This window comes from Tarenaya hassleriana, unplaced genomic scaffold (genome assembly GCF_000463585.1).
Source record: "Tarenaya hassleriana unplaced genomic scaffold, ASM46358v1 Cleome28, whole genome shotgun sequence".
Classification (NCBI taxonomy): Eukaryota; Viridiplantae; Streptophyta; class Magnoliopsida; order Brassicales; family Cleomaceae; genus Tarenaya; species Tarenaya hassleriana.
The window spans coordinates 1,919,589-1,944,568 of record NW_010966021.1 but is presented as its reverse complement, the minus strand read 5'-3'; the positions used below and the strand labels follow the sequence as shown (position 1 = coordinate 1,944,568).

The 24,980-nt window shown below is 37.7% G+C and overlaps 7 protein-coding genes across 11 annotated transcripts in view; 6 read left to right on the top strand and 1 right to left on the bottom strand.

Annotated features, from left to right (window-relative positions):
- Positions 1-1,374, bottom strand: part of LOC104818029 (probable polygalacturonase At3g15720) — a 15,122-nt gene extending 13,748 nt beyond the window's left edge. For all 3 annotated transcript variants that reach the window (XM_010547470.2, XM_010547467.2, XM_010547468.2), the window contains exon 1: positions 1,077-1,374. Coding sequence is in view for 2 of the 3 variants with exons in the window: in XM_010547467.2 (XP_010545769.1) it covers positions 1,077-1,106 (30 nt within the window). In the remaining variant the exon portion in view is untranslated. The remainder of the gene's footprint in view (positions 1-1,076) is intronic.
- A 3,211-nt stretch (positions 1,375-4,585) lies between these two features.
- Positions 4,586-8,607, top strand: LOC104818028 (phospholipase D alpha 1). Its single transcript, XM_010547466.2, has 4 exons — positions 4,586-4,696; positions 5,262-5,364; positions 5,923-7,825; positions 7,916-8,607. Exons 2-4 carry the CDS (start codon positions 5,269-5,271, stop codon positions 8,347-8,349), a joined length of 2,433 nt encoding a protein of 810 aa, XP_010545768.1. The 5' UTR covers positions 4,586-4,696; positions 5,262-5,268; the 3' UTR covers positions 8,350-8,607.
- A 201-nt stretch (positions 8,608-8,808) lies between these two features.
- LOC104818026 (26.5 kDa heat shock protein, mitochondrial) lies at positions 8,809-10,034 on the top strand. The gene is made up of 2 exons (XM_010547465.2): positions 8,809-9,373; positions 9,477-10,034. Exons 1-2 carry the CDS (start codon positions 9,079-9,081, stop codon positions 9,899-9,901), a joined length of 720 nt encoding a protein of 239 aa, XP_010545767.1. The 5' UTR covers positions 8,809-9,078; the 3' UTR covers positions 9,902-10,034.
- Positions 10,035-11,297: 1,263 nt separating this feature from the next.
- On the top strand, positions 11,298-15,389 carry LOC104818025 (methyl-CpG-binding domain-containing protein 11). Of its 3 annotated transcripts, XM_010547463.1 has the most exons (5): positions 11,298-11,590; positions 12,326-12,560; positions 13,076-13,191; positions 13,288-13,364; positions 14,248-15,366. In XM_010547463.1, exons 4-5 carry the CDS (start codon positions 13,302-13,304, stop codon positions 15,202-15,204), a joined length of 1,020 nt encoding a protein of 339 aa, XP_010545765.1. In that variant the 5' UTR covers positions 11,298-11,590; positions 12,326-12,560; positions 13,076-13,191; positions 13,288-13,301; the 3' UTR covers positions 15,205-15,366. The 3 variants fall into 3 exon arrangements, with proteins under 3 accessions (XP_010545765.1, XP_010545766.1, XP_010545764.1); XM_010547464.1 differs by lacking the exon at positions 13,076-13,191; XM_010547462.2 differs by lacking the exons at positions 11,298-11,590; positions 12,326-12,560; positions 13,076-13,191; positions 13,288-13,364 and adding an exon at positions 13,375-13,915 and having other exon boundaries at positions 14,248-15,389.
- LOC104818136 lies at positions 11,344-12,471 on the top strand. The gene is made up of 2 exons (XM_010547592.1): positions 11,344-11,590; positions 12,326-12,471. Exons 1-2 carry the CDS (start codon positions 11,344-11,346, stop codon positions 12,469-12,471), a joined length of 393 nt encoding a protein of 130 aa, XP_010545894.1.
- Positions 15,390-15,830: 441 nt separating the features above from the next.
- On the top strand, positions 15,831-18,123 carry LOC104818024 (glucan endo-1,3-beta-glucosidase 14). Its single transcript, XM_010547461.1, has 4 exons — positions 15,831-15,977; positions 16,394-16,809; positions 16,999-17,316; positions 17,563-18,123. Exons 1-4 carry the CDS (start codon positions 15,875-15,877, stop codon positions 17,944-17,946), a joined length of 1,221 nt encoding a protein of 406 aa, XP_010545763.1. The 5' UTR covers positions 15,831-15,874; the 3' UTR covers positions 17,947-18,123.
- A 3,731-nt stretch (positions 18,124-21,854) lies between these two features.
- The window catches only part of LOC104818023 (delta-9 desaturase-like 2 protein), a 4,483-nt gene continuing 1,357 nt past the window's right edge, over positions 21,855-24,980 (top strand). The window contains exons 1-4 of the mRNA XM_010547460.2: positions 21,855-22,577; positions 23,249-23,389; positions 23,506-23,649; positions 23,770-23,876. Of these exons, the coding sequence (XP_010545762.1) occupies positions 22,044-22,577; positions 23,249-23,389; positions 23,506-23,649; positions 23,770-23,876 (926 nt within the window). The 5' untranslated portion in view covers positions 21,855-22,043. The remainder of the gene's footprint in view (positions 22,578-23,248; positions 23,390-23,505; positions 23,650-23,769; positions 23,877-24,980) is intronic.

Genomic DNA, 24,980 nt, shown 5'->3' with positions numbered 1-24,980 from the left:
TTGTTGGTATTTTTAGAGTAAATGAATGGGAATTTAGAATCTCTCAAAAGGATTCATGTTTCACGTGTATTACAAGTATGGTGGAGGAGATAAATGCTTGTAAAAGACGTGGTATGAATTGGCTAAGTGTTAAGGATACGTCGAAAGAGTTTACGTTCGGTTTTGAACGTAAAGGTGATCTCAGAAAAAATGGGAGGGCACCTCGAAAATATGAGTTGGCAGCCTGTTTTTTCTGAGGAATAAAGCTCATAAATAAATGGGCGGTAGCTCGGAAAAACCGGGAGGGCAGCCCGTTTTTTCTGAGCAATTCAGACATAAACGGGCGGGTAGCTCGACAAAACGGGCGGACATCCCGTTTTTTCTGAGCAGTTCGGATTGAGCGAAAAATCGCGACCGTTCGGGAAAAACTTCCGATTTCTTCACACCTTTCGACATTTGGAGTGTTTATTAACACCCCTGGACATCCTAACACGAGATAGAACAGATCTAATTCGTTTTTTGAGAGATTTGAGAGCACTTTTGTGGTTGTTCTTGCAAAACACCCACAAAAGTCTTTTGTTCATCTTCTTCTTGCAATTTCTTGTGTTTGTGTTCTTAGTAGAGCATACTAATATCACTTCTCTCTTCATTGTATCTCAAAGACGTATTCCGGAAAGTCCTTTGCTCGTATAGGACGGAATAACGTTTTTAGGAAAGTGTATCACGCCTTAAAGAGTTATCCGGTTCCTATTTACTTTTCTGTTATTGTTCTTCTTTTTATATGTCAGATTTCTAACAGCGTTTTTCCAACGGTTAGAATGAGCGCGGAGCCTGGCCAGCTGGAGTCAGTTTCCTAACGGATCTATTTTACTCATTCAAAATATTTTAAAAAATTACGCCAGCCTTCCCATTTAATTAAGATAGATTAAAAAAAAATTAATGAAACAAATAGGGAAAAAACTCAGAAAAATTACGCCTATTTTCCATTTATTTCGTAAGATAAAAAAAATATTAATAAAACAAATAGGAAAAACTCTGAAAAGGCGAGAACCCTAATTTCATGAAGGGATTCGAAAGAGAAGAGACGGATGCCAAACCTGAAAGAGGCCATGGATGGAACATTCCATGAATCGAACGTAAGGCGAATCTCGTAGACATTATTCTCCAGATGTGCCTGTGCATGTAAACCACAAAGGATATCACGAACGAAATTGGAATCGTATATCCGGCATCCTGACTCCTGGCCGGAACCACTTCCGTGCCGGTAAGCCTCGCCTTAGCTCGGCGACGCGCATTCGCACTCGTTGTTGTTCGCCATGGTTACAGAATCTCTCTCGAATCAGGGCTTGGAGTTGGAGGAGACGAAATGAGAGAAGAGAAACGAGGAGAGAGAGAAGGTTGTGAGCGTAATAAATTGGACTAGAAATTGGGCCAATATCATCACCCCAATGGGTTTACAAAAAGCTGAGGTATAGTATTTTTATTGACTATAATCAGTATCGAGAATTGGGCCAATGGGCCGACGACCATTGTATTAATCGGAATTGTATAATGTTTTTATTTTTCGTATTTTGTTTTTAGTTATTTTATTTAATGATACACGTCACATCTGAAATAGATATGTTTCATATTACGAAAATAATTTTTATCCACTTTTATACATTTGTACCAATAGTTCTTCAGGATGTTAGCAAGTCACCGTATAGTTCTATAAATTAGACCCAATTTTTTCCACCAAAATCAATATTTTTTTTATATTTTTCGTCAAAATTAACAATAGATTATGGAACAGCTTACCTATTCCATAAATCAATTTAAATCTGACCCGAAACCCTGAAAAAAAATTAAAATCTTACGTGAAGAATTTGTCTAAAACATAAATATGCATGATTTTAATCCACAAACATGATAAACTGTTAAAACATAAATTATAAATTGTGATCATAATATAAATACTTGGTGAAAGTGCAGATTTGACATGTTCTAATAATGTCCACTGAGACATCAACGGCACAAAACAGTCATGAATATTTCTAATCATGTTTGAAGTAAGATAAAGATGATCAAATTATATAGTTAAATTAGTGAAATTGGAATGTAAAACGTTTATTCTATTCCGAATTTGTTGTTCAAATTGAGGAAAAAAAATGCATTTCTAATCAAATGGTTTGTTTCCGATTCTATGATTAGTTTAGATTTTAGCCTAATTACCAACAAAAAAAGATGATCAAGTTTTTTTTATATAGCCTTTGTGATCTTAGTTTTTTTTTTTGTCGGCAATCGATGACACGTATGGCAGGGCGTGGGCTCATCCTTCATGACCCCACACGAGCATGATGATATATATATATATATAGTCTGTATGATTGCAATCTTTAAAAACAAATCATGGATTATAACTATGGTTCAAGAAAACTAACCCACACTAAGTAGGGTCAAGGAGAGGAAAAACTCTTATTAAAGAAACCATGAAATAAAATAAAAAAACGTTTAAATAAATAAACAGTTATTTTATTTAAAATTTTCACATCTGGTAATGCATCTGTTAATGCACCGAGAGTCAAATTCACTTTTTTTTTATGTAACTAATAGGGGTGGACACGGGTCGGATACCTCCAATTTTTAGAAAACCCTATCTCGTCTTCATTACCACGGGTTTTACAAAAATATTATCTCAGTCTTGGTTTCATAAAATCCGGGTACTTATAGCTCGGGTTTAATGAGATTCTCGTTCTTGTACTCACGTGTACCCGGATCTATACGATTTATAAAATTTTGAATTATAAAATGATAGATATAGAAAATACAAATGAGAGATGTCAAAGTATAAAGAGAAAAATTCACGATGAAGAGAGATGCGTAAAATTTTGAGAGAGAGATGAATGGTTGATTCGGTTACATAGAATGAGATTTGAAATGATGAAATTTTTGTATAGAAAGGTTTAGAACATAAAAAGATTGAACTAAAATAAAAGTATTTTAATAAATAATAAGAATAATTTAGACAAAAATATTATAGATATAAAGTATATTTTAGATTTTTAACAAATATACCGGGTACCCCGGTACCCTTTGTAAAATAATTAAACCTCCACTCGGACTCGGAGGTCGAAAACTTAGTCTTATTAATACTTGATCTCATCATCGTTAATATTTGGGTACCCTTTATTCGGGTACTTGTTAAGCCGGATACCTCCAAACCTCCGGATTACGGGTTAAAACGTCCACCCCTAATAACTAATGCATATGGGCATTTAAGTGAGAGGAAAAAAAAAATAAAAACATTTAAACAAAGGGTAAGGGGTAAATCAGCAGTTATTATTCGATGGGAAATCGACAGTTATTTATTTCATACTATTTTTAGATTCTAATCACATGATCCAATAATTATCAAAATTTTAAATAAAGGAATAAAGAGATAATGATTATAATCAACCAATTGCACCGTCGTGAGATTCTTACTACAAGATCCAATGAATAGTACACCACTCATGTCGGAGAACGTGCCACTTTTAAAGCGGATGTACGTTTTTTTATTGATGATGGACGGTCAAGATTAATCCCCAGGAAACGTCGTCGTTTCCATGTGATATGAACAACGTTGAGAGCACTACTTGGATCTTTTTCTCTCCTCATCTCCAAGTTATGGGAGAAAAACGAGCTTTGAATATTTCTTTGGACAACTCTTGGAAATTTCAATTAAGTACCCTCATTTCTTGTCTTATAACATTTTTGGCATAGACGTTCTATCCTTTACCAGATTGCCGCGTATTTGCATTGATATTGCTTTCCGTCATTAATTATTATTATTATTATTATTATTGTTATTATTATTATTGTTATTATTATTATTATTATTTTTGTATACAAAATGTATTTCAAGTCATTCATACAGGAGCTAATAGTTTCATGTTCGGTAGTTCTCCTGATATTTATAAATTTTGAATCTTAGTTATATGAATTAGAATGAAACAAATAGTTTAAAATTTAACAAAATAAAATAAATTATCTCATAAATTTAAACATCCAATGTCATTTAATCCGGTGGAAATGGAATTATATATATATATATATATATATATATATATATAAAAGGAAGTATTTCAAACATATCTAGTCATTGATTTGTTTAGTTTTTAATTACAATATCCTTAGTTATTGAATAATAATAACTTTCGCCAACATGATTTACTATAAATATCTTTAGTTGTTTCTATTATATGAAACAAAAAAGAAAAAAAATGGATATGAAACGTTTGGATAAAAACTTAACTTATAAATAAAACGATATTAAATCCATAGATTTTTCAATCAGATAATATAAAAAGTTACGGAAATATCAATTTTTACAAGTACTAAACATTTAAAATAGTAATTTATATACTGCAGATGAAGTAAAAAATTTGGGCGCCGGTCAATTGGTAAGAAATACACTAATATAAAATACGGGGCTATTTTGAAAACAGTTATTATCTTGAGGGCCAAATTGAATGTACCATTTTTTAATTTTAGAACTGGTGGGGGCAAAGTCAACAATTATAGGAAAGAAAATCAATCAGTCTCACGCGCTCTCCCATTTCTTCGTCCTTTATTTATTACACAAAATATTTAGCTTCTCCACACAAAAGCAGCTCTCTCTCCATCTTCAATCACGGATCAGATCCTCAATTTCTTCCTCTGACCTCTTTCGATCTTCTCCGAACTGGAAAATTTCTCGGTTCGTGGGCTTCTCCTCTCATTTCTTCTTCTGTTTATAACTGTTCACCTCTTAATTTCATCCGGTTTTGTCTTGGCTTATCACTGGATCAGAATTCGTCTGATCTGTCGTTCTTTTTTTTTTCCGAATGTTTTGACGCGATTTAGGAAGCAGTTTGGCTTCGGCTTCGTTTTGATAGGTTTGGATGCACAGTCATCGGATCGGTCTCTCAGCAGTTCTAGATTTTTTTTGTTTGCACTGGAGTTTACTGGGTTTGGTTCATAATGTTGAAATTCGGTGATTTTTTTTATGATATGATTTTGTGTGATTTGCTTCGTTGATCTCTGAGATCTCGAATTAGATGTATGTTTGTTGCGATTTCACTATTTGTTTCTTCTGATCCGATTTAGTTTCGAACAAAACATCATTGACTTTGTTGCCTGTAGATTTGTTGCTCAAAAGTAAACTTCGATGTGAAAAAAAAAAAATCTAGTGGAGTTTCTTAGCTGCTTCATTCGCTGCGTGAGAAAAGGTTTCGATGATGATCGTTTAATCATTTATTTATATTTTTTAATTACTATTACAGGTGAGAAATGGCACAACGTTTGCTTCACGGAACTCTCCATGCTACGGTCTATGAGATTGACCATCTCCATGGTGGTGGAGGCAGATCAGGTTTCTTCGGACAGGTACATATAGCTTTGGTTGCCTTTTCTGTCCATTTTCATTGTGTGATTCAGTAGCTATGGAGTTTTCTCGATTTCTGATTTTGGCAATTGATGGGCTTCTTGTTAGTTTTTACTTTTGATTTTAGTTCCTTTTGAGAAAAGAAACCTATCTGCATTTAGGTTCTACAAATTCTGGTGTTTTGACAAATCAGAATGATATATAATCCCATGACTTTTGGTTCATTGATCAATTTTGCTTGTGTTTTCCACGAAAAAGGTTAGATTTTTGTAGGAGCAAGATTGAGCACAGGGTTGCAATGAGCTTGGGTTGAGCAATGTCCTACATGTTTCCATTGCCCTGATTCTTGCTCCTCCAAAAGCTAATTCTTTGTTATCATGTCTTCCTGGGATTTTTGTTTTTTGTTTGCTCCCATGCAATTGTCTTATTTTGTGTTTTCGTGGGCTGATGTGTTATGAAACATCCAGCATTTCTTCCCTTTCATAATTCTTTAATTGACCACATATACATACATATATACACATATATATTCCAGTTTGAATGAACTTTCTTTCGTTTAGCTTCTGGCAAATGTGGAAGAGACCATTGGTGTTGGCAAAGGTGAGACCCAGCTGTATGCTACGGTTGATCTGGAGAAGGCAAGAGTTGGGAGAACCAGGAAGATCAAAGATGATCCCAACAGCCCCAAGTGGAACGAGTCGTTTCATATATACTGCGCCCACATGGCTTCCAACATTATTTTCACCGTTAAGGATGCTAACCCCATTGGTGCAACCCTGATCGGACGAGCATATGTACCTGTTGAAGAAATCTGGGATGGTGAAGAAGTGGAGAAGTGGGTCGAGATTTTGGATACGAACCGAAACCCCATCAAAGGAGATTCAAAAATCCGTGTTAGGCTTCAGTATTTCGATGTTACAAAGGATCGAAACTGGAACAGGGGAATCCGAAGTGCCAAATTTCCGGGAGTCCCTTACACATTCTTCTCCCAGAGAAAAGGCTGCAAAGTATCTCTGTACCAAGATGCCCATATTCCGGAGAACTTTGTTCCTCGTATCCCTCTTGCGGGCGGGAAGAACTACGAGCCTCACAGATGTTGGGAAGACATTTTTGATGCAATTACAAATGCGAAACATTTGATCTACATTACCGGTTGGTCTGTTTACACTGAAATCGCTTTGGTGAGGGACTCGAGAAGGCCGAAGCCGGGAGGCGATGTGACCCTTGGAGAGCTACTCAAGAAGAAGGCCAGCGAAGGTGTTAGGGTTCTTTTGCTTGTCTGGGACGACAGAACATCTGTCGATGTGCTGAAAAAAGATGGTCTGATGGCTACACACGACGAAGAAACCGAGAATTTTTTCCGGGGAACCGATGTCCACTGTGTTCTCTGCCCTCGTAACCCCGATGATGGTGGTAGCATTGTCCAAAACCTGCAGATCTCTACCATGTTCACGCATCACCAGAAGATTGTAGTTGTAGACAGCGAAATGCCAAGCGGGTCATCATCCCAGATGAGGAGAATCGTGAGTTTTGTCGGAGGTATTGATCTCTGTGATGGAAGGTACGACACTCCGTTCCATTCCTTGTTCAGGACATTGGACACTGCCCATCATGATGACTTCCATCAGCCAAACTTCACTGGCGCTGCCATCACTAAAGGAGGTCCAAGGGAACCGTGGCACGACATCCATTCCCGTCTCGAAGGACCTGTTGCTTGGGATGTCTTGTACAATTTCGAGCAGAGATGGAGACAGCAAGGCGGCAAAGATATTCTGGTTAACATGAGAGAGCTCGGTGATATCATTATCTCGCCTTCTCCCGTTATGTACGAGGAAGACCATGAAACCTGGCATGTCCAGTTGTTTAGATCCATCGATGGTGGAGCTGCTTTTGGATTTCCCGAGTCTCCGGAAGAAGCTGCCAAATCCGGTCTAGTGAGTGGAAAGGATAATATCATCGATCGCAGTATCCAGGATGCGTACATCAATGCCATTAGACGGGCCAAGGATTTCATCTACATCGAAAACCAGTACTTCCTTGGAAGCTCTTTCGCTTGGACCGCCGATGGGATCAAACCCGAGGACATCGACGCTCTCCACTTGATTCCGAAAGAGTTATCGCTCAAGATTTGTAGCAAGATCGAGGCGGGAGAGAGGTTCACCGTTTATATCGTCGTTCCAATGTGGCCCGAAGGGATCCCAGAGAGCGGATCTGTCCAAGCTATACTGGACTGGCAGAAGAGGACCATGGAGATGATGTATACCGACATTATTCAGGCCCTCAGATCCAAGGGGCTCGAGGAGGATCCAAGAAACTACTTGACGTTCTTCTGCCTCGGAAACCGGGAGGTGAAGAAAGAAGGAGAGTACGAGCCTTCCGAGAAACCCGACCCCGACACAGATTACATCCGGGCACAAGAAGCGCGTCGCTTCATGATCTATGTCCACACCAAAATGATGATCGGTAAGTAATGTTTTCGCCATTTCGGATTCGAGTTTCATTCTCCTTCCACTGAAATTCCCTAACCCTTTTGCGGGTTTGGCCTTTTTGCAGTGGACGACGAGTACATCATTATCGGATCAGCCAACATAAACCAGAGATCAATGGATGGAGCAAGAGACTCGGAGATAGCAATGGGAGGGTACCAACCTTATCACTTGTCGACAAGACAGCCAGCTCGCGGGCAGATCCACGGATTCCGTATGTCTCTGTGGTACGAACACCTCGGAATGCTTGACGAGACCTTCCTCGATCCATCGAGTATGGAATGCGTCCAGAAAGTTAACCGTGTCGCCGACAAATACTGGGACCTCTACTCAAGCGAGGCACTCGAGCACGACCTCCCAGGACACCTTCTCCGTTACCCCATCGGCGTTTCAAGCGAAGGGAACGTCACCGAGCTTCCGGGTTTCGAGTTCTTCCCTGACACTAAGGCACGTGTTCTCGGGGCCAAATCTGACTACTTGCCTCCCATCCTCACGACCTAATCCGGCTCCCCTTTCTAGTAATAAATCTCTGTCGTCTCTCCCGCTCGCTTGCATTAGCTTTGGTAATAAATCAGGTAGCAGCTTGAAGAACTAATAAGTTATCATTTTGGGTTGATGTTTTACTGCGTTTGTTTTTCCGATTTGCTTGGATGAGGGCATGGAGAGAATGTAGCTTTGGTGAGTCGTGACCTCTGTCTTTGGTACTAATTACCCTTCAACCTATGGATTTATGAATCTCTATCGATCTTTTTGTGCATGGATTCGTTTGTTTATCCAAGATTTTGGCGTATCAGATTTCAAACTCGAGTTTTGGAGTTGTCTGAATTATCATGTTAATTATTCATAATTTTCAATTAATTATTAAGTTTGCTCAACAGGTTTTTTACAAAACTTTGATTTTTCTCTTCTTAGAAAACCCATGAAGGAAAAAGAATATTAAAAAATAGTTTTGGTCATAGCTAAAGGTAAGTCAACGCATTTATCCGAAGAAGCATGTAGAAGGAACAAGAAGCTTTCTCTGTGTTAGGTTCTGTATAAACCCAGAAACTCTCTGAGACTTCTGCAAATTGTCCGAAACCGAATCTTGAAACCCGCCAAAACCCACATTATAAAAACCCAACAGAATCATCATCGATCAAAACCAGAGACGAGAGAAAACGAGAACAGACAGAGAAAAAAAACCGAAAAAAAAGAACAGGACAGAGAAAACAGTGTTTTTGGATTCTGAAAATGGCTTTGGCACGTCTGGCTCTGAGAAACCTTCAGCAAAAGCTATCTTCTTCTTCTTTGATGGGTCATGTCAGTGTCGGAGAGAGGAGTGTTGTCGGAAACCAACAGAACCAGAGGTGGAACATGGAGGTTCTGAGGAGATCCATGGCTTCTTCGGCTGGGGAGCAAGAGAAAGGGAAAGGCACTGAAGTGAGAGTATCTGAGAAGAAATCTTCTCGTCTCTTCCCCAGGCGACGTGGCCGTAAAAGCCTCTGGCGAAGCACTTCAAACCGCGACTTCGTCCCCTCCATCTACGGTATGTACTCTACTTACAAATCTTCTTCAAGATTCTCAAAAAAACACCCAGAAAACTGATTCGGATCTTGCTGATTCACTTTTGTACTCATGTGGGCAAGAAGAATTCTTCCCATCAGGGCTAGGAAACGCTCTAATGGAGGCAACAGAGAACATAAACCGCCTCTTGGACGGCATGAACATCATCACACCATCTCAGCTGATGGGGAGAGTGAAGGAGGAAGACGACTGCTACAAACTGAGGTACGAGGTTCCAGGGTTGACCAAAGACGACGTGAAGATCACAGTGGAAGACGGGATCTTGAAGATAAGAGGCGAACACAAGGCCGAGGAACAGGAAGGGGATCCGGAGGAAGACGAAGAGTTCTGGTCGGAGAAGAGATATGGTTACCACAGCACGAGCTTGGCATTGCCTGAAGATGCAAAGGTCGACGAGATCAAGGCTGAGATCAAGAACGGCGTCCTGACCGTTGTCGTCCCGAAGAGCCACGTTCCGAAGAAAGACGTCAAGGAGATCGCTATTCACTAGAGAGAACGAGAAAAAGAGTTTTTTTTTAATAAAAAAAAAAAATCTGTGTTGTCCCTTGTAAGGGTTGTTACTTCTGTTTGGTCGTGTAACTGTTGGATCGTTTCGAATTGAATAAGATATAACTTATATCTAATCTAAGTATTGAATACAATTAAATTTAATATTAGGCGATGGAAACACAGCCCTCTTCTGGCATGACAATTGGACGGGTCTAGGGCCTCTTGATTGGGAGTGGAGGACCCTAAGCTGCTGCGTATTCCTCTTTATGCAAAGGTCAAAGCGGCGTCGAAAGGCTTAGAGTGGAATCTTCCCGGGGCAAGATCAGATCGGATCCAAGTGGCCCTTACTCGGATTTCGGCCATCCCAGTTCCGTCGAGCGAAAATCTGACAAAGATTGTTTCGAATGGAAAGCAACGGCAACGGAACACAGGGATACCTTTTCCTCCTCCGCCACCTGGAAGTTGATCCGCCAACAAACTCTGGTGGTACCGTGGCACTCTATGATATGGTTTTCACTATCCACTCCGAGACTCAGCTTCATACAATGGCTAGTGCTCCTTCATCGTCTTCCAACAAGAGATCGCCTGGCTCGATGGGGACTCCTCGACAATCCCATATGTGTTCTCTGTCAACTAGCTCCTGAATCTCATTCTCATCTTTTTTTTTATTGTTGCTAACTATAGCCGAGATGTGTGGATTCCCTTTGCCTCTGCATGCTTCCAGTCTCCGCCGTTGGATGTTGATCAATGCTCATCTTGGTTAGCCGCTCAGCCCCAAGCTCGCTCAAGCACTAGAAAATCCTTTGCCAAGCTAATTCTTCAAGTAGCCATCTACCTCATATGGTCTGAACGGAATGCTCGAATCTTCAAAGGTGAATCGTCCCCTGTGGAAAAGACTCGGTTATCTCTTGACAGGTTTGCTCGAGACATTATTCTCTCGCGGAGATCCTCTACGTCGGCACACCCTTGGAGCTTGATGGATGATTGGTTACTAGTTACATCTACGATCCAAATTCTCTGAAACGGTGATTCACTTTTGTAGTCTTTGATTTTGCGATATGGAATCCTTATCTTTTGGGTTAGTTCCGGTGATCAACCGGTTTTGTATACAAACTTGATCTATTAATACATTTACCTTTAAAAAAAAAAAAAGAATATATATATATATATATATGATAATGTATTATTTAGATATTAGATGTATAATATGCAAATGCTAACAAATAATAGATAGAACAATATAATTTATTCTACAATTATCATGATGTTTATGAGAGTTTGTATTTTTTTAACAAGCGATTTCAATCCAACAATTCTAGAATTACAAAATTCAAGTTCAGAATATATCTTCCTTCTACTATGCTTTATTTTATTTAATTATTTATTTTGTACCAAGGCAAAAAGGGGAAAACGAGGTCGAGATTTCTCCCTCTGAAGAAAATAATGGCGACGGCGCTCTTCTACGCGACCTCAAGCTCCGACCTCCACCGCCTCCGCCACCGTTCGGTCCCATCTTCCCCGTTCTTTTCGCCTTCGACTTCGCCGCTATTTCCTCCTCCGTCGCGTCTCCACCGTCAAACCCTCCTCGTCGCCGCTCCCGGCTCGGCCCGTTGCCTCGCCGTCGCTCCCGGTCCTCCCTCTCCGCCGGGTCCCGGGCCTCCTCCTCCGCGGAACACGAACAATCTCGGGGGTTTGAATCCTTACTCTCTTTTTTTTTATCGGAATTTTTGTTTTTTTGTTTTGAATTCGAATTTGTTTGGTCGTGTTTGTTGTAACCTTGTGCGCTTAATGGCTGATATCGGTCCAGAAATTCTGGAATTTGTCAATGAATTTGATGCATATTGGATGATATCCAATAACTCGGGTCCCGATTGTGGATTGGTGAAGAAGTATGTTGGATTATTCTCTCATCTTGTGGTTGGCATTGGTTGTTCTCAGCGAATCATATAGTTCGTAGATGTTGGTGAATCAGTTTTTGTTTCAAATGATCGCTGAGACTCTGTGCCCATGGAGGTAAAAGTCATCATCTTTTAAGGTGTCCATCGTTTTTAGTTTCGAGAATTCAGGATATCTGCAGAAGTCGAACCATTTCTTGTGGAGATAGATCTTCTAGGGTTTTCTTGTCTGTGTTTGAGTTACAGTATGTTGTTCTTTCTGGATGTGGGAAAAGGTTTACATGATACCCAACCAAACATCAAAAGCTTGTCCTAAAGAACATGGGATTTTGTAAGAGCGTAGACGCAGATGATGAAGTAACATTGCTGAAGCCACAAGCTTTTGATATGTTCATAATGCTGGAAACTGCATTCTGAATACTTTAGCTAGTTAATGGTGATGAATGAATCGACTGGTCATCATCATCATCATCATCATCTCTCGTTGTCTTCATCTCATCTCGATAGTGTTACCTTTTTCTTCCCAACAGGTATTGCTAGAACAATCTCCACGATCGAAGACCGAGTCAAGATATTCTTTGCTGTGCTATTCTGGATGTCATTGTTCTTCTGGGCATCGGTCTCCGATGGGAGGGGTGAGGGCAAGAGGAAGAAGAAGGGTTCACCTTTCAAATAGACTCGGAATCTTTTCAGGGCTTCAGTGATCCAACACTAACCCTGTGTACATGATGTGCAGAGGAAAAATAGCTTCAGAGAATTCTCCAAGTAAGCATCTTTCATGTAGATTCGTTATGTAGGATCATCATTGTGTTGGATTTAACATAAGCCGAATTCGGAAATTAAATCCAATGATCTTTGTTGAAACCTTAATCTTAAGAACATATAAGAACAGAATAACATAGATGTTGTTTAATAATCTTTCAAATTAAGTTTTTAAAGTAAATTGTTGTTGTTCATTTATACCGTGGGCCGTGGGCCGTGGGCCGTGGGCCGTGGGCCGTGGGCCGTGGGCCGTGGGCCGTGGGTTGCAAAACGACAGCCTTTTTTCCGGACTCGGAGGCTTTCTTCCATTACAGTTTACTTTTTAAAACAGTAGAAAAGCACGTGTAACTCGTGCACACGCGCCTCCACTGGCGCGTGCATCGTCCAAATAAGCTTTATTTTTATGCGACCATCCAGGCCTTTCACGTGTCGTTACCGGAGACCATCACAGAACGATGTTACGGGAACACCCATTTTCGTTGGACACGTGTTACGATCCTATTGGCCTTTTTTTGTAGAAAGTTTTTTTCCCCAGAGAAACCACCAGAGCCAACACCCACAAAAAACACACACAATCCCAAACTCCCAACTGTCTTCTCGGCTGGTTCTGTGCTGTTCTTGCAATCAATCCCAGGTTTTTGTTAATTAGATAAGAATTTTATTGGTTTTATCAGTGGGAAAAAAGATTTTTTGGGCTGTTTTGTGATTTTATTTTGTTTTTTTTTTCCAGAGGGTAAACAATAGATGGGAAGCGAACAAGAAGCCGTGCCTGTTGAGCTCCCGGCTCCTCCTTCGTGGAAGAAATTGGTTTGTTTTTTGTTCTTCTGTTATGTTTTCCCTTGAATCTCTGTTTGTTTTTAATTTTATTTTTAATGTGCAGACGATGAAAGAAATCACCTTCTTCTGTTTTCAGGGATTGTCGTTTTAGGCTGTTGCTTGTTATGTTAAGATTCGGCTTGAGTTTCAAATTTACGAATAGCAGTAGGAAAAGGAGATTAATAACTGAAAATGCTTATATGTCGATTCAATTGTTTAAAAAACGAGAACCTAAGATTGTAGTGAGCATGTCTTCTTCTGTTTTCTAGCTTTTTTGGATGTGTCTGAACTTTGACCTGCCTTTCTGATTCTTCTTTCACTTCCGCTTACTTACCGTCAATTACTAGAAACACGCTTCAGAGGTGGCCGTTTGATCGAAGATGAATGTGTGCGAATGTTTTCTTGAAGGTTCTGTATAAGTTTTTGAGCTCTCTCTGTTTTATTTTTTCTTCTTCTTAATTCTAGCTATGCACGAGCATTTCGCCCGCGTTGAATTGGCAAAGTGTAGTTACACGAATCGATTTGGTCAAGGGGTCTGGTTGGTGAGTTCAAAGTTTTAAACTTTGAATCATTCTGTACTCTCTGTTAATTCCAAAAGGGTCGAAGAATTCACTTTTGGAACCTTTGAAGATTTATGCTCATTCATTTATGTTTTCAAGGGTTTGTGAGTCTGGATTTTTTTTAAACCAATTTGTGCATAGATTGTTATATGATGTTATATTTAAGGAAGCCGCATTGGAGTAAAGCTGGAATTATTCATCTTTTATTGTCTGAAAATGTGTATGTAAACTCGAGAGACTTGTGTTTTCTCTTCTGTTCCATCCCTTTGTGACGTGTTCATTGTGTTTCATATGTTCTTCTGTTTATGGTACAGTATCAACCCAAGAAAGGGAGCTCAGCGAGGAAGGCAGAGATTGTGTTTGTTGCTCCAACGGGTGAGGAGATTAGCAGTAGAAAGCTGTTGGAACAGTATCTCAAGTCTCACCCAGACAACCCTGCAATCACAGAGTTTGACTGGACAACCGGTCAGACACCGAGGAGATCTGCGAGGATCAGCGAGAAGGTTAAGGCATCAACTCCATCACCGGATAAACAGCCACCTAAGAAACGAGCCAAAGCAACTTCTGCCTCAAAGAGGGATGATAAAGAAGATACAGGAGCTGATAAGTCGGAGGGCCAAAAGGAAACTCAAGAGAAGGATGCCAAAATGACTGAGAAGGAAAGCATAGATGCGAAACCAGAAGAAACTGTTAAGAACGGTTCTGATGAATTTGAGAAGGTGAATGATGGAAAAGATGCTGAGACGGCTGAGAGGGAAAATGCAGGCGCGAAACCAGAAGAGCCTGTTAAGGATGATTATGTCGAGACTGAGAAAGCGAACGACGGAAAAGATGGCATGGACACAGATGAGACTCCGAAGGCGGTTCCAGGTCAAGAGATGGAGAAAACTCCCGGTAAAGAGGGTAAAACTGGTTCAGAAAAGAAGGTTGAAGGGTCTGAACTTAAAGCTGGTTCAGTAGAAAAGGTCGAACAGTCTATGGAGATTACTGGCTCTGAAATCGAGAATGAGAATGAGAAGGCCTCAGTTGATAAGATTTCCATGGATGCAGAGACCAAGATCACTGAAGCAAATGGTAACCAGAATGAGAAAAATGCAGGTAAAGGAGCAGTCCAATCTGAATCTGGATCAAGAAACGCTGAGCAAAATGCGAATGGGGAAGAAGAGAATGATCCAAGTTCGGAGCCTAAGGGTCAAGACAGAGCGATAGAAGCTGGAGTGACCGGAAACGAAACACTGAAGCAGTCGAGTCCTGCTCATGTTAGTGCCTAGAGAAATGTAAGGTCGTTGCTTCTACCGAACTTAAAATCTAGTGTTCATCTCTTTTGTATCTTTTCCTGATATTACCGGAACTTGGCAGGATACCTTAGACTGAACAATTGCAGCCCGAGATATGGTTGAGTTAAATGGTTTAGTTCAACCCAATCATAATCATATATGTGTGTGGGTTATTTTTATTTAAATGAGTTTAATGGGTCAAACGATTATGTGGTAATTAAATGGAATAAAACATCAAACCCATTAGTTAATAATAAGAAAACCTTAAAAACATTAATCGATTCTTTTCCTCTTTTTTTGACAAATTTCTTGAAGGGTTTCGCTGTTCAGACAAGATTAATGAAAGACAAGAATCTTGAATCATGTGAAGAATCTTTTACAACTTGGGAGGGGGAGAGAGAGAGAATCTTGTCTTAAAAATAATTTAAAACAAAGAAAGAGAAGAAAAGTTTAGCTTTGAGGCCAAAGTAAGAATCCAATACAAATCCCCACGTTTTCATTTTCCTACATTTCTTGATAACTCACGATTCTTTTCCTTTTTTGCATGGTGGTGGTCACAGAGGTTAGGAATCTTTCCATCGACGAGCATAGTATCATCTCCCCGTTTTTTAGGACAAAACCCAATTATTTTTTTGAACAGAAAGATCATTCCAACACATCTCAAATGTCTTTTCCACAAATGGAATGCTCTTTCCGGTCTTCCCCTATTGGTTTCTCTTCCTTCTTTCTCCGGTTTCTCTTCATTTTCGCCACCTTATCGTCCCTCGGTAAACACCCTCGTTCTCTATATATCTTCAAGATTGTATCTTCAATGTGGTTACTGAAAACATCGTCGGATCATATATTGTCATGTCACTATCTCTCTGTCATATCATACTATCTATACCAACGTTGGAAACAATTTGTCCACTTGCATGCATTTGTCCTCACTAGTGCCAGCCTCATATTAGAATGTATATATATTCGGTTTAATCCGGATTATTTCGGTTTAGCTTGGTTTTTACATAGTATATATATCCGTTTCTCCGTTTCCATTTCTGAATTCTCTCAAATAGTAAAACCTCACATCTTCTCAGAGTTGCTGTCTAAACCTATGATCTTCGGAAAAAGATGAATACGAAGAACCCTAACCAGTAGGCCACATGCATTTTTTCTTACTGATGTGAATCTCCTTTTTCCGTAGCGACAACGTCCGTAGCGTTCACGGGGACGTACGGAGTGAACTACGGCCGGATTGCGGACAATCTCCCCTCCCCTTACGCGGTGGCCACTCTACTGAAATCGGCAAAGATCAAGAACATCAGGATATACGACGCGGACCACTCGGTGCTGACGGCGTTTAGAGGGACGGGGATTGAGATAATAGTTGGATTGGGCAATGAGTTTCTCAAGGACTTGAGCGTGGGCGAGGACCGAGCCATGAGCTGGATCAAGGAGAACGTCGAGCCGTTTGTAAGATCCGGCACCAGAATTCGTGGCATTGCGGTTGGCAATGAGATCTTGGGCGGTACGGACATCCAGCTTTGGGAGGCTCTCCTCCCCGCCGCCAAGAATGTCTACTCCGCTCTCCGCCGTCTTGGACTCAGCACTGTGGTCGAGGTATAAGTCTAATTCCATATATATACACATATCATTTTGCATAATATTTTACATATTTGATATGTCAGTATCACCTTAACATATACATCCAAAAACGTTATATCAAACTATGCCGCGATTTGGATCTGATATCTCGAATAAAATAACAGTATATATACCTCTCTTCATATATGGTGTGATGGGGTCCAGGTATCTAGTCCGCACTCGGAGGCAGTGTTCGAGAATTCGTACCCACCCTCGGCATGCACGTTCAGGGAAGACGTGATGCCGTACATGAAGCCGTTGCTGGCGTTCTTCTGGCAGATCGGGTCGCCGTTCTACATAAACGCCTACCCGTTCTTGGCTTATAAATCCGACCCTACCCACATCGACCTCAACTACGCTCTCTTCCAGCACACCTCGGGCATTTACGATGCCAAGACCAAACTCCATTACGACAACATGTTCGATGCTCAGGTCGACGCCGCCTATTTTGCCCTCGAAAAGGCCGGTTTCCCCAAAACGCCGGTACGTTACTCTTATCCGTACGTTTTATATATAAATAAACACTACACAATATGAATTAAGGTGTAGAGTTTCATCAGAAATGGCGCGCTAATTATGTACGTTAGACATAACTAGGAGCAATCTAACATCAATATACAACGTCTATATTTACCTTCAATCACGTATATATTTGTTTACTCATTTCAACTATATGAAAATATATATATAACGTATCATGTATAAATATGTACCATTTCAAATCGTTAGGTAATTGTATCGGAGACGGGATGGGCATCGAAAGGAGACCCGAACGAGGCAGGAGCGACGGTGAAGAACGCGAGAACGTACAACAGAAACCTGAGAAAGCGGCTGAAGAAGAGGAAAGGAACACCGCACAGACCAGACACGGCGGTTAGGGCTTATGTCTTCGCTTTGTTCAACGAGAATCTGAAACCGGGTCCCACATCGGAGAGAAACTTCGGTCTCTTCAAGCCCGACGGAAGCATATCCTACGACATCGGCTTCACTGGCCTCAAGTACTCTTCCGCCGTTAAACGATGTCGTTTTGAGCCCTTGTTTCAAGCTCTTCTCTCGTGCTCTGTTACGGTTCTTCTTCTTCACCGTTTGTTACCGTTACCGTTACCGTTGTGAGGATAAAAAAAAATTATATATATTATTTTACGGATTTTATACATTGACCCTTTGGTTTTAGAATTTCTCGAACTATGCCTGGATTTCTTTCAAGTATCAGAGCGAGTGCCGTTTACAGAAGGGATTTCTAATTGTTGTAAATCGTGATTACTCAACGGAACGGTATTGTTTGGGTGATTTGAATATAGATGGCCGTTATAAGATCGAACATCAGAGGAGAATATTATAAAATATTTAGATTTTTTAAGACGGAATAAAATCAAATTTAAATATTATGTAATACTGCATAATCTTTTCAAATTTTATCTAATGATCCAAATTTGAGTGATTTAGTGATAAAAGAATATGCAAAGTATGTTCTTATCATCAGTTCAAACTCAAACGTGAGGAATGTTATTCCCCTGTATTTCTCCAATTCTTTGAAAGATGTAATTGGATCAAAGTTTTGGTGAAATTCTAAATTATAAAAAAAGAATTTATGATAGGGAGATTTCTTAGAATAGAAGAAACATTTTCTAGAAGGATATTTATAAAATATAAGATCCATTGAATTCAGAGAGCCTCATGGACTACACATTTCGATGTTATCTTTTCACCATTTACCAAATTACCATACTATGTTTTTAAAAAACACGCTCTTCATTATGCATGAACTTTTTTCTCCTCCAAAATAAATGTATTTCATAATGAATCCGATACATGTGAATCTGACATATATGTAATTTGAAGTATTTTTCTTTGGTTTTTGTTCAATTTAATTAATTATTAAACAACGTAAAGGAAAAACGAATGATTTTTATAAATCAAAGAAGAATTTTATAAAAATAACTAAAAACCCCCCATAAATCTAGTACATTATAGATAGTTTGTATTTAATATTTTCATAATTTAAATCCAATATAATTCAACATATTAATTTTCTCCAATCTAACACTCTGGCATGGTAAACTAGTTCTTCTCTTCTGATGTGTGAATCAATTCAGAGATGTATTACAAAATTTAAATTGTTATAGCATCATATATCTATAACAGATATTCTATTTATTAAACTTTAATATAGATATGTAAAATAATGAAGAGAGGGGGAGAAAATGAGTGGTGGTGGTGAGAGAGGAGACCACCGCAGAATGGGCGAATGAAGAGTGGAGTAATAAAGGGTGTGGTCCATTTGGTTACAGTCTCGTCGGTCCACAAAATGTCATAATCTTTGGTCAGTATTTAGGGGGTTTTGACGTTAGGCCACATGTGATATTTATTGTCATTGTTTTATTTTTTGTATGTCACATGAATCTTTGCCCAAGCGAATTTTGTTGAACCAAATTTTACTTGTCGATTTTTTTTTTGGTTTGTAGCTTTTCGAGGATTAATAAAATATTGAATTTGCCAATTTGGATTCTTATTTTTTTTAGTGGAAACAACAATTAATGTCTATAAATATATTTTCAAGGAATGATTCCGAACCCAAAGAAAGATATATATTATATCGAAGCTCACGATCTTTATAGTCGATATAAATATATCAGTGATTTTTTTTTTGTTTCGAGTTTTAATATTTTTGGGTATTTTCTGGAAACGACGAAAACATTGAAAAGTTTAAAATTACGTGGAGTTCAAATATTATATTTTTATTCAACTTTTTGTTATACTAAAAACTGTGTGTGTATATATATCTATATAATATTAAAGCTTCTAATAAAATGACAATATCATCATTTTAAACTCTTTCGATTATAATTATACAGTTATCTTGTAATTTATCATGGTAGAGTATCTCATGGACAAATTAAACGTCGAATCTCACACTTTCCAATTTAAGAGGTATAAGACATATATAAAAAAATATCTAAATACTGTTTATATTACAATAAGAAAATATATTATCAAATAGATTTAAAATCTTTGTGTAAGTTACAAATTTTATAGAGATATATTATATTTACCAATAAAAATCGTATAATGTCATAACATAGATTATGTCTAATGATATAGTTTGTTGAGAAGGTTTCGAGTATACTTGTTACACATCCTATATACGAACGTATATAGTCGTTGGAAATATATTTAATTTAATTGCGGTATAAAGAATACGTCCGAACATTAAAAGATATAATTGAGTCGAAAAACGGATGAATTTTTTGAATTATATATATATATATATATATAATCTATGTCCAATTACAGACTCAGAAGTCAAAGATAAGCTTTGAACTGTCCCATAACTGTTCCCTTCGAGGATTAATTCAACCCTATAATTAGCTAGCTGGCAAATGAAAGAAAACTTTTACAACACAAACAAAAATAAATTAAAAGCATAAATTTATTATTTATTAAAAATATAAAAACTCTTACGTAAATAGACTTGTTAAATATCCAAATCCAAATATGTCGAACAAAAAGCTGAATATATATGTATATATATATATATATATATATATATATGAAGATTCTGGAACAGGTTTGTTTCATAAAAAATGATATTAAAGAGCCATGGCAGTACTGAAAAGAAAGTAGTGGGGCTAAAATGTGAAATAGAAAGAAATACGGGTATTAAAACGCAGATATTATTAATGTCATTTTACGTTCTATGTGAAAAACAGTATATGATCACATGTTTCGATACGGAGAGGAAGGACAGTTTTTGATGCAACCTGTCTCCCTTTTTTTTCTTTATATATATATATATATATATATATTGCATATATATTATATATTGTATATTTTTGTTTCTGTTTTTATTTTTACTTTTCTACCTTTTATTTTTTATTTTTTTATTTTAATTTAATTTTTAAATTTTTATTTTAATTTCATTTTAAAATATTAATTCTATTTTTTAGTTTTATTTTTATTTTAAATTTTTATTTTATTTTTTTAATTATAATTATTTTATTTTTTAAGCTCTTAAATATGTTATGTCATTTTACGTTCTATGTGAAAAACAGTATATGATCACATGTTTCGATACGGAGAGGAAGGACAGTTTTTGATGCAACCTGTCTCCCTTTTTTTTCTTTATATATATATATATATATATATATTGCATATATATTATATATTGTATATTTTTGTTTCTGTTTTTATTTTTACTTTTCTACCTTTTATTTTTTATTTTTTTATTTTAATTTAATTTTTAAATTTTTATTTTAATTTCATTTTAAAATATTAATTCTATTTTTTAGTTTTATTTTTATTTTAAATTTTTATTTTATTTTTTTAATTATAATTATTTTATTTTTTAATTTAATTTTTATTTGATGTGGTGTTGGGTCATCCACCACATCAAATCAATCGTTAATTGACATAGTTTAACGTCGATAAAATTTTTGTAAAAAATTTACAATGTTAATATGTTAGTTATATCCAAATTCGATAATTTTTTGTGAAATTTTTCCTTACAATGTAATTCCTAAATAATTGAGCTATCTTTCCATCAATCTTTATTCAGAAGTTAATTAGATAAAAAAATTTAATCAAATTTAATAAAAAAATAAAATCAAACAGAAAAAAAATAAGTTTAAACAAAATTTCATTCATTTAAATCGAATCACAATTACATTAAATAAGTAATTTAACATAATTTTATAAAATGAAAAATAAAACCAAAATCCAGAAAATGAAATTAGTGACTCATTCAAATTTTATATTCTTTTTAATCTTGATTTTTTTTCAAAGACGATTTGTCTTGACTTTATGATCAGAGTAATACTGAATCTCGAGATCACTACAACACTCCAAAATATAAAATAATTTTCTTGTAAAACACTATCCCAATAACAAAAAAAATCAAATAAGGATACCTTATATATATATATATATATAGAGAGAGAGAGAGAGAGAGAGATGGACATCATAGCTCAAATTAGAACCCTAGGAACGAATACAATAAAAACTGAAAACCCTTCACACCAACAAACGATAAAAGCTGAACCAAAATATAGCTCATATATTAACCAGATGGAAAAGTGTCTTTTCCAATTCAATATACAATAACAGCTGTACGCACACTCACACACACACATATATACACATATATATATATAGGACATAAACCTGTCGATATACTACATACAACTATAACTCAAAACTATACGCACCGTTTCATGAAAACAATCTTCTCTCCAATGGCTTCTCCTGCGATCACACTCAAAACACGATTTCCTTTCCCATCGCTTTCTCAACAACGGCCACTACGTAACCCTAAACACTTCTTCGCGTATACAATCAAGACGAGTTCCAAACAAAACGTCTCGTTGTCGAGAAACGCCGTACGTCGAACGAAATGCTCGTTCTCGGTCGCCCATGCATCCGATGGGATAAGAGAATCTGAGGAAGAGAACTGTCGGAAAATACCCTTTTCGGACGAATCAACGGTCGGGAAGAAAAGGGCGTTTTGGAAAAGGTGGTGGAACTATTGGGACTTGACGAGGGCGACAGAGATCTCCTACGTCCATCTGCTTAGCCTTTTAGCGCCATTTCAGTTCAACTTGTCGGCTTTGCGGGTGGCTCTCGGGCTATACGTGATTACTATACTTAGTATTACGTTGTCGTATCATCGAAATCTTGCCCACCGAAGTTTCAATCTACCGAAATGGCTCGAGTATTCCCTGGCTTTTATTGGCACTCTTGCTGGCCAGGTTGGTTTTCTAATTACATGCACATTATTATATCTTACGATAAATGTCAAATCTTTACGGGAAATTCCTTTTTTTTAAAGAAACATTCTTTCTATTTGGATTATACTCTAAAAAGTTGGTTTATTTAATAAATCTTATTTTCAATAATAGGTTTTGTTGTTTCTATTATGACACATTTCGTTATTAAATGATCACTTTGTCTAGATGTGACTGCTCCTAGCGGACCACTTACTTTGCGATATTATCGATGAGTTTAAATTATCTGTAGTTCTGTACACATTAGGATATATATATATATATATATATATATATATATATATATATATATAAATATGTGTGTGTGTGTGTGCATGGCCAGCCCCTAGCCGACCTATTTTTCCTTTTAATATATTAATTGTAGAGTTATATAATAATATACTCATATAATAATAATAATAATTATTATTATTTTTAATATATTTTTCCGTTTTTTCGTGACACTTCTTTTAGTTTGATATACTCATGTAATAATAATTATTATTATTATCATTAGAAACTAATTTCAACATGAAAAAATATAAACAATATGACAAGAGTTCGAAATGTACAAATCTCTCTTATGGGCCCTTTTCTATCAACGCTTTTTAAATGTATTACAGATTTCTAATCGTTCACATAATTTGTTCTTACAGGGCGATCCAATAGAATGGGTGAGCTACCACAGATACCATCACCATTATTGCGAGACACAACGCGACCCACATAGCCCCACGCAGGGATTTTGGTTTAGCCACATCCTTTGGATATTCGATACGGATTACATCAACCAAAAGGTATAGACAATGATCAATGCTCTTAAATATGTTATTAATGTCATAATCTATCGAGATGATCGCATCATTCATGGATGTGTGTGTATATATATATTGATGTGCATGCATATATGCAGTGTGGGGGGCTACATAACAATGTAGCCGACTTGGTGAAGCAACCATTCTACAGGTTTCTTGAAAGAACTTGGATTTGGAACAACGTCGCCCTCGCCCTTCTCCTCTACCTATGGGGCGGTCTTCCTTTCTTCATTTGGGGCATTGTAAGACAAATCTCTTTCTATTTCTTTTTTTTTATTCTAAATAAAATTTTCTTGATTACACTTTGGTGATAATGTTATAAATAAGTTTCAACGAAAATTTCGAATTTCATGATTTTGCAGTGTGTGAGAAAAGTGGTTGCCTTCCACGCCACTTTTCTAGTGAATTCAGCATCTCATGTATGGGGAAATCGTGTGTGGAAAACCAACGATCTGTCCAAGAACAGTTGGTGAGGGGAGCTCTAATAGTCCGCACATATATATATATATATATATATATCAGGTGCAAGGGACAAAACAACACACGAAGAAAACTTTAAAGTTACATAAACTTCCACCACTTCCAACAAACTTTTAAGTTGGAACAGTTTTGGTTTAGAGTCACTGTCGGAAACCGATTTGGTTGAGAGCCTCAGAGATATGCTTCATAGTCGGCCTCTTCTCAGGGCTACTACTAACGCACGCCATTGCTATCTTCAACACTGAGATGATCTCCTCTTCCACTTCCTCTGCATTGTCCTCCTCCAAAGACCGATCCAATATATCCGCCATCTCCTTCTTCTCCTCGATACACATCTGAATCCATTGAACAATACCCATTTCAGAATTTCCCACGCTAACAACCGGTAACCTTCCGGTTATCATCTCGAGTAAAATCACACCGAACGAGTAAACATCCCATTTCTGAGACGGTTTAACTGCTTTCATGGCTTCTGGCGCTTGATAGTACGATCCCAGTTTGGATGCTCGGTCTTGTGATTGCTCATCGGTTACCACTCTGTTTGATTCTGAGGTCGGGGATCCTACAGCGATGTTGGAGAGACGGACAAGTCCAAAATCAGATATATGAGGCTCCATATCGTGCCCGAGAAGAATATTGCTCGGTTTGAAAGATCCATGAACGTACTTCTTGGGGCTGAACTGATGAAGATAGACCAACCCTCTTGCTATTCCCTTGATAATCTTCATTCTAACCGGCCAAGACAGTGGCTTGAATGCCACCCTTCCTAAAATCATATCCAAAAAACCGTAAAAGGAAATACACAGATTATATAGTTTTCAGGGTTATCTAAGGTATCGAGGGTTTTTACCGTGGATTGCATTGGCAAGACTTCCATTAGGTATGTAGTCATAGATGAGAAGCTTCTCCTCCACGGACCAATAATAAGCTCTGAGATTTACAATGTTTGGATGCCTCAGCTCTCCAATGGCTTCAACTTCTGTCTGAAACTCCTTATACCTTTGAGATCCTCCTCCTCCCAATCTCCTTACAGCGACAGTTAACCCGTCTTCAAGGACAACCTTGTACACAACCCCATTCCCGCTCTTACCAA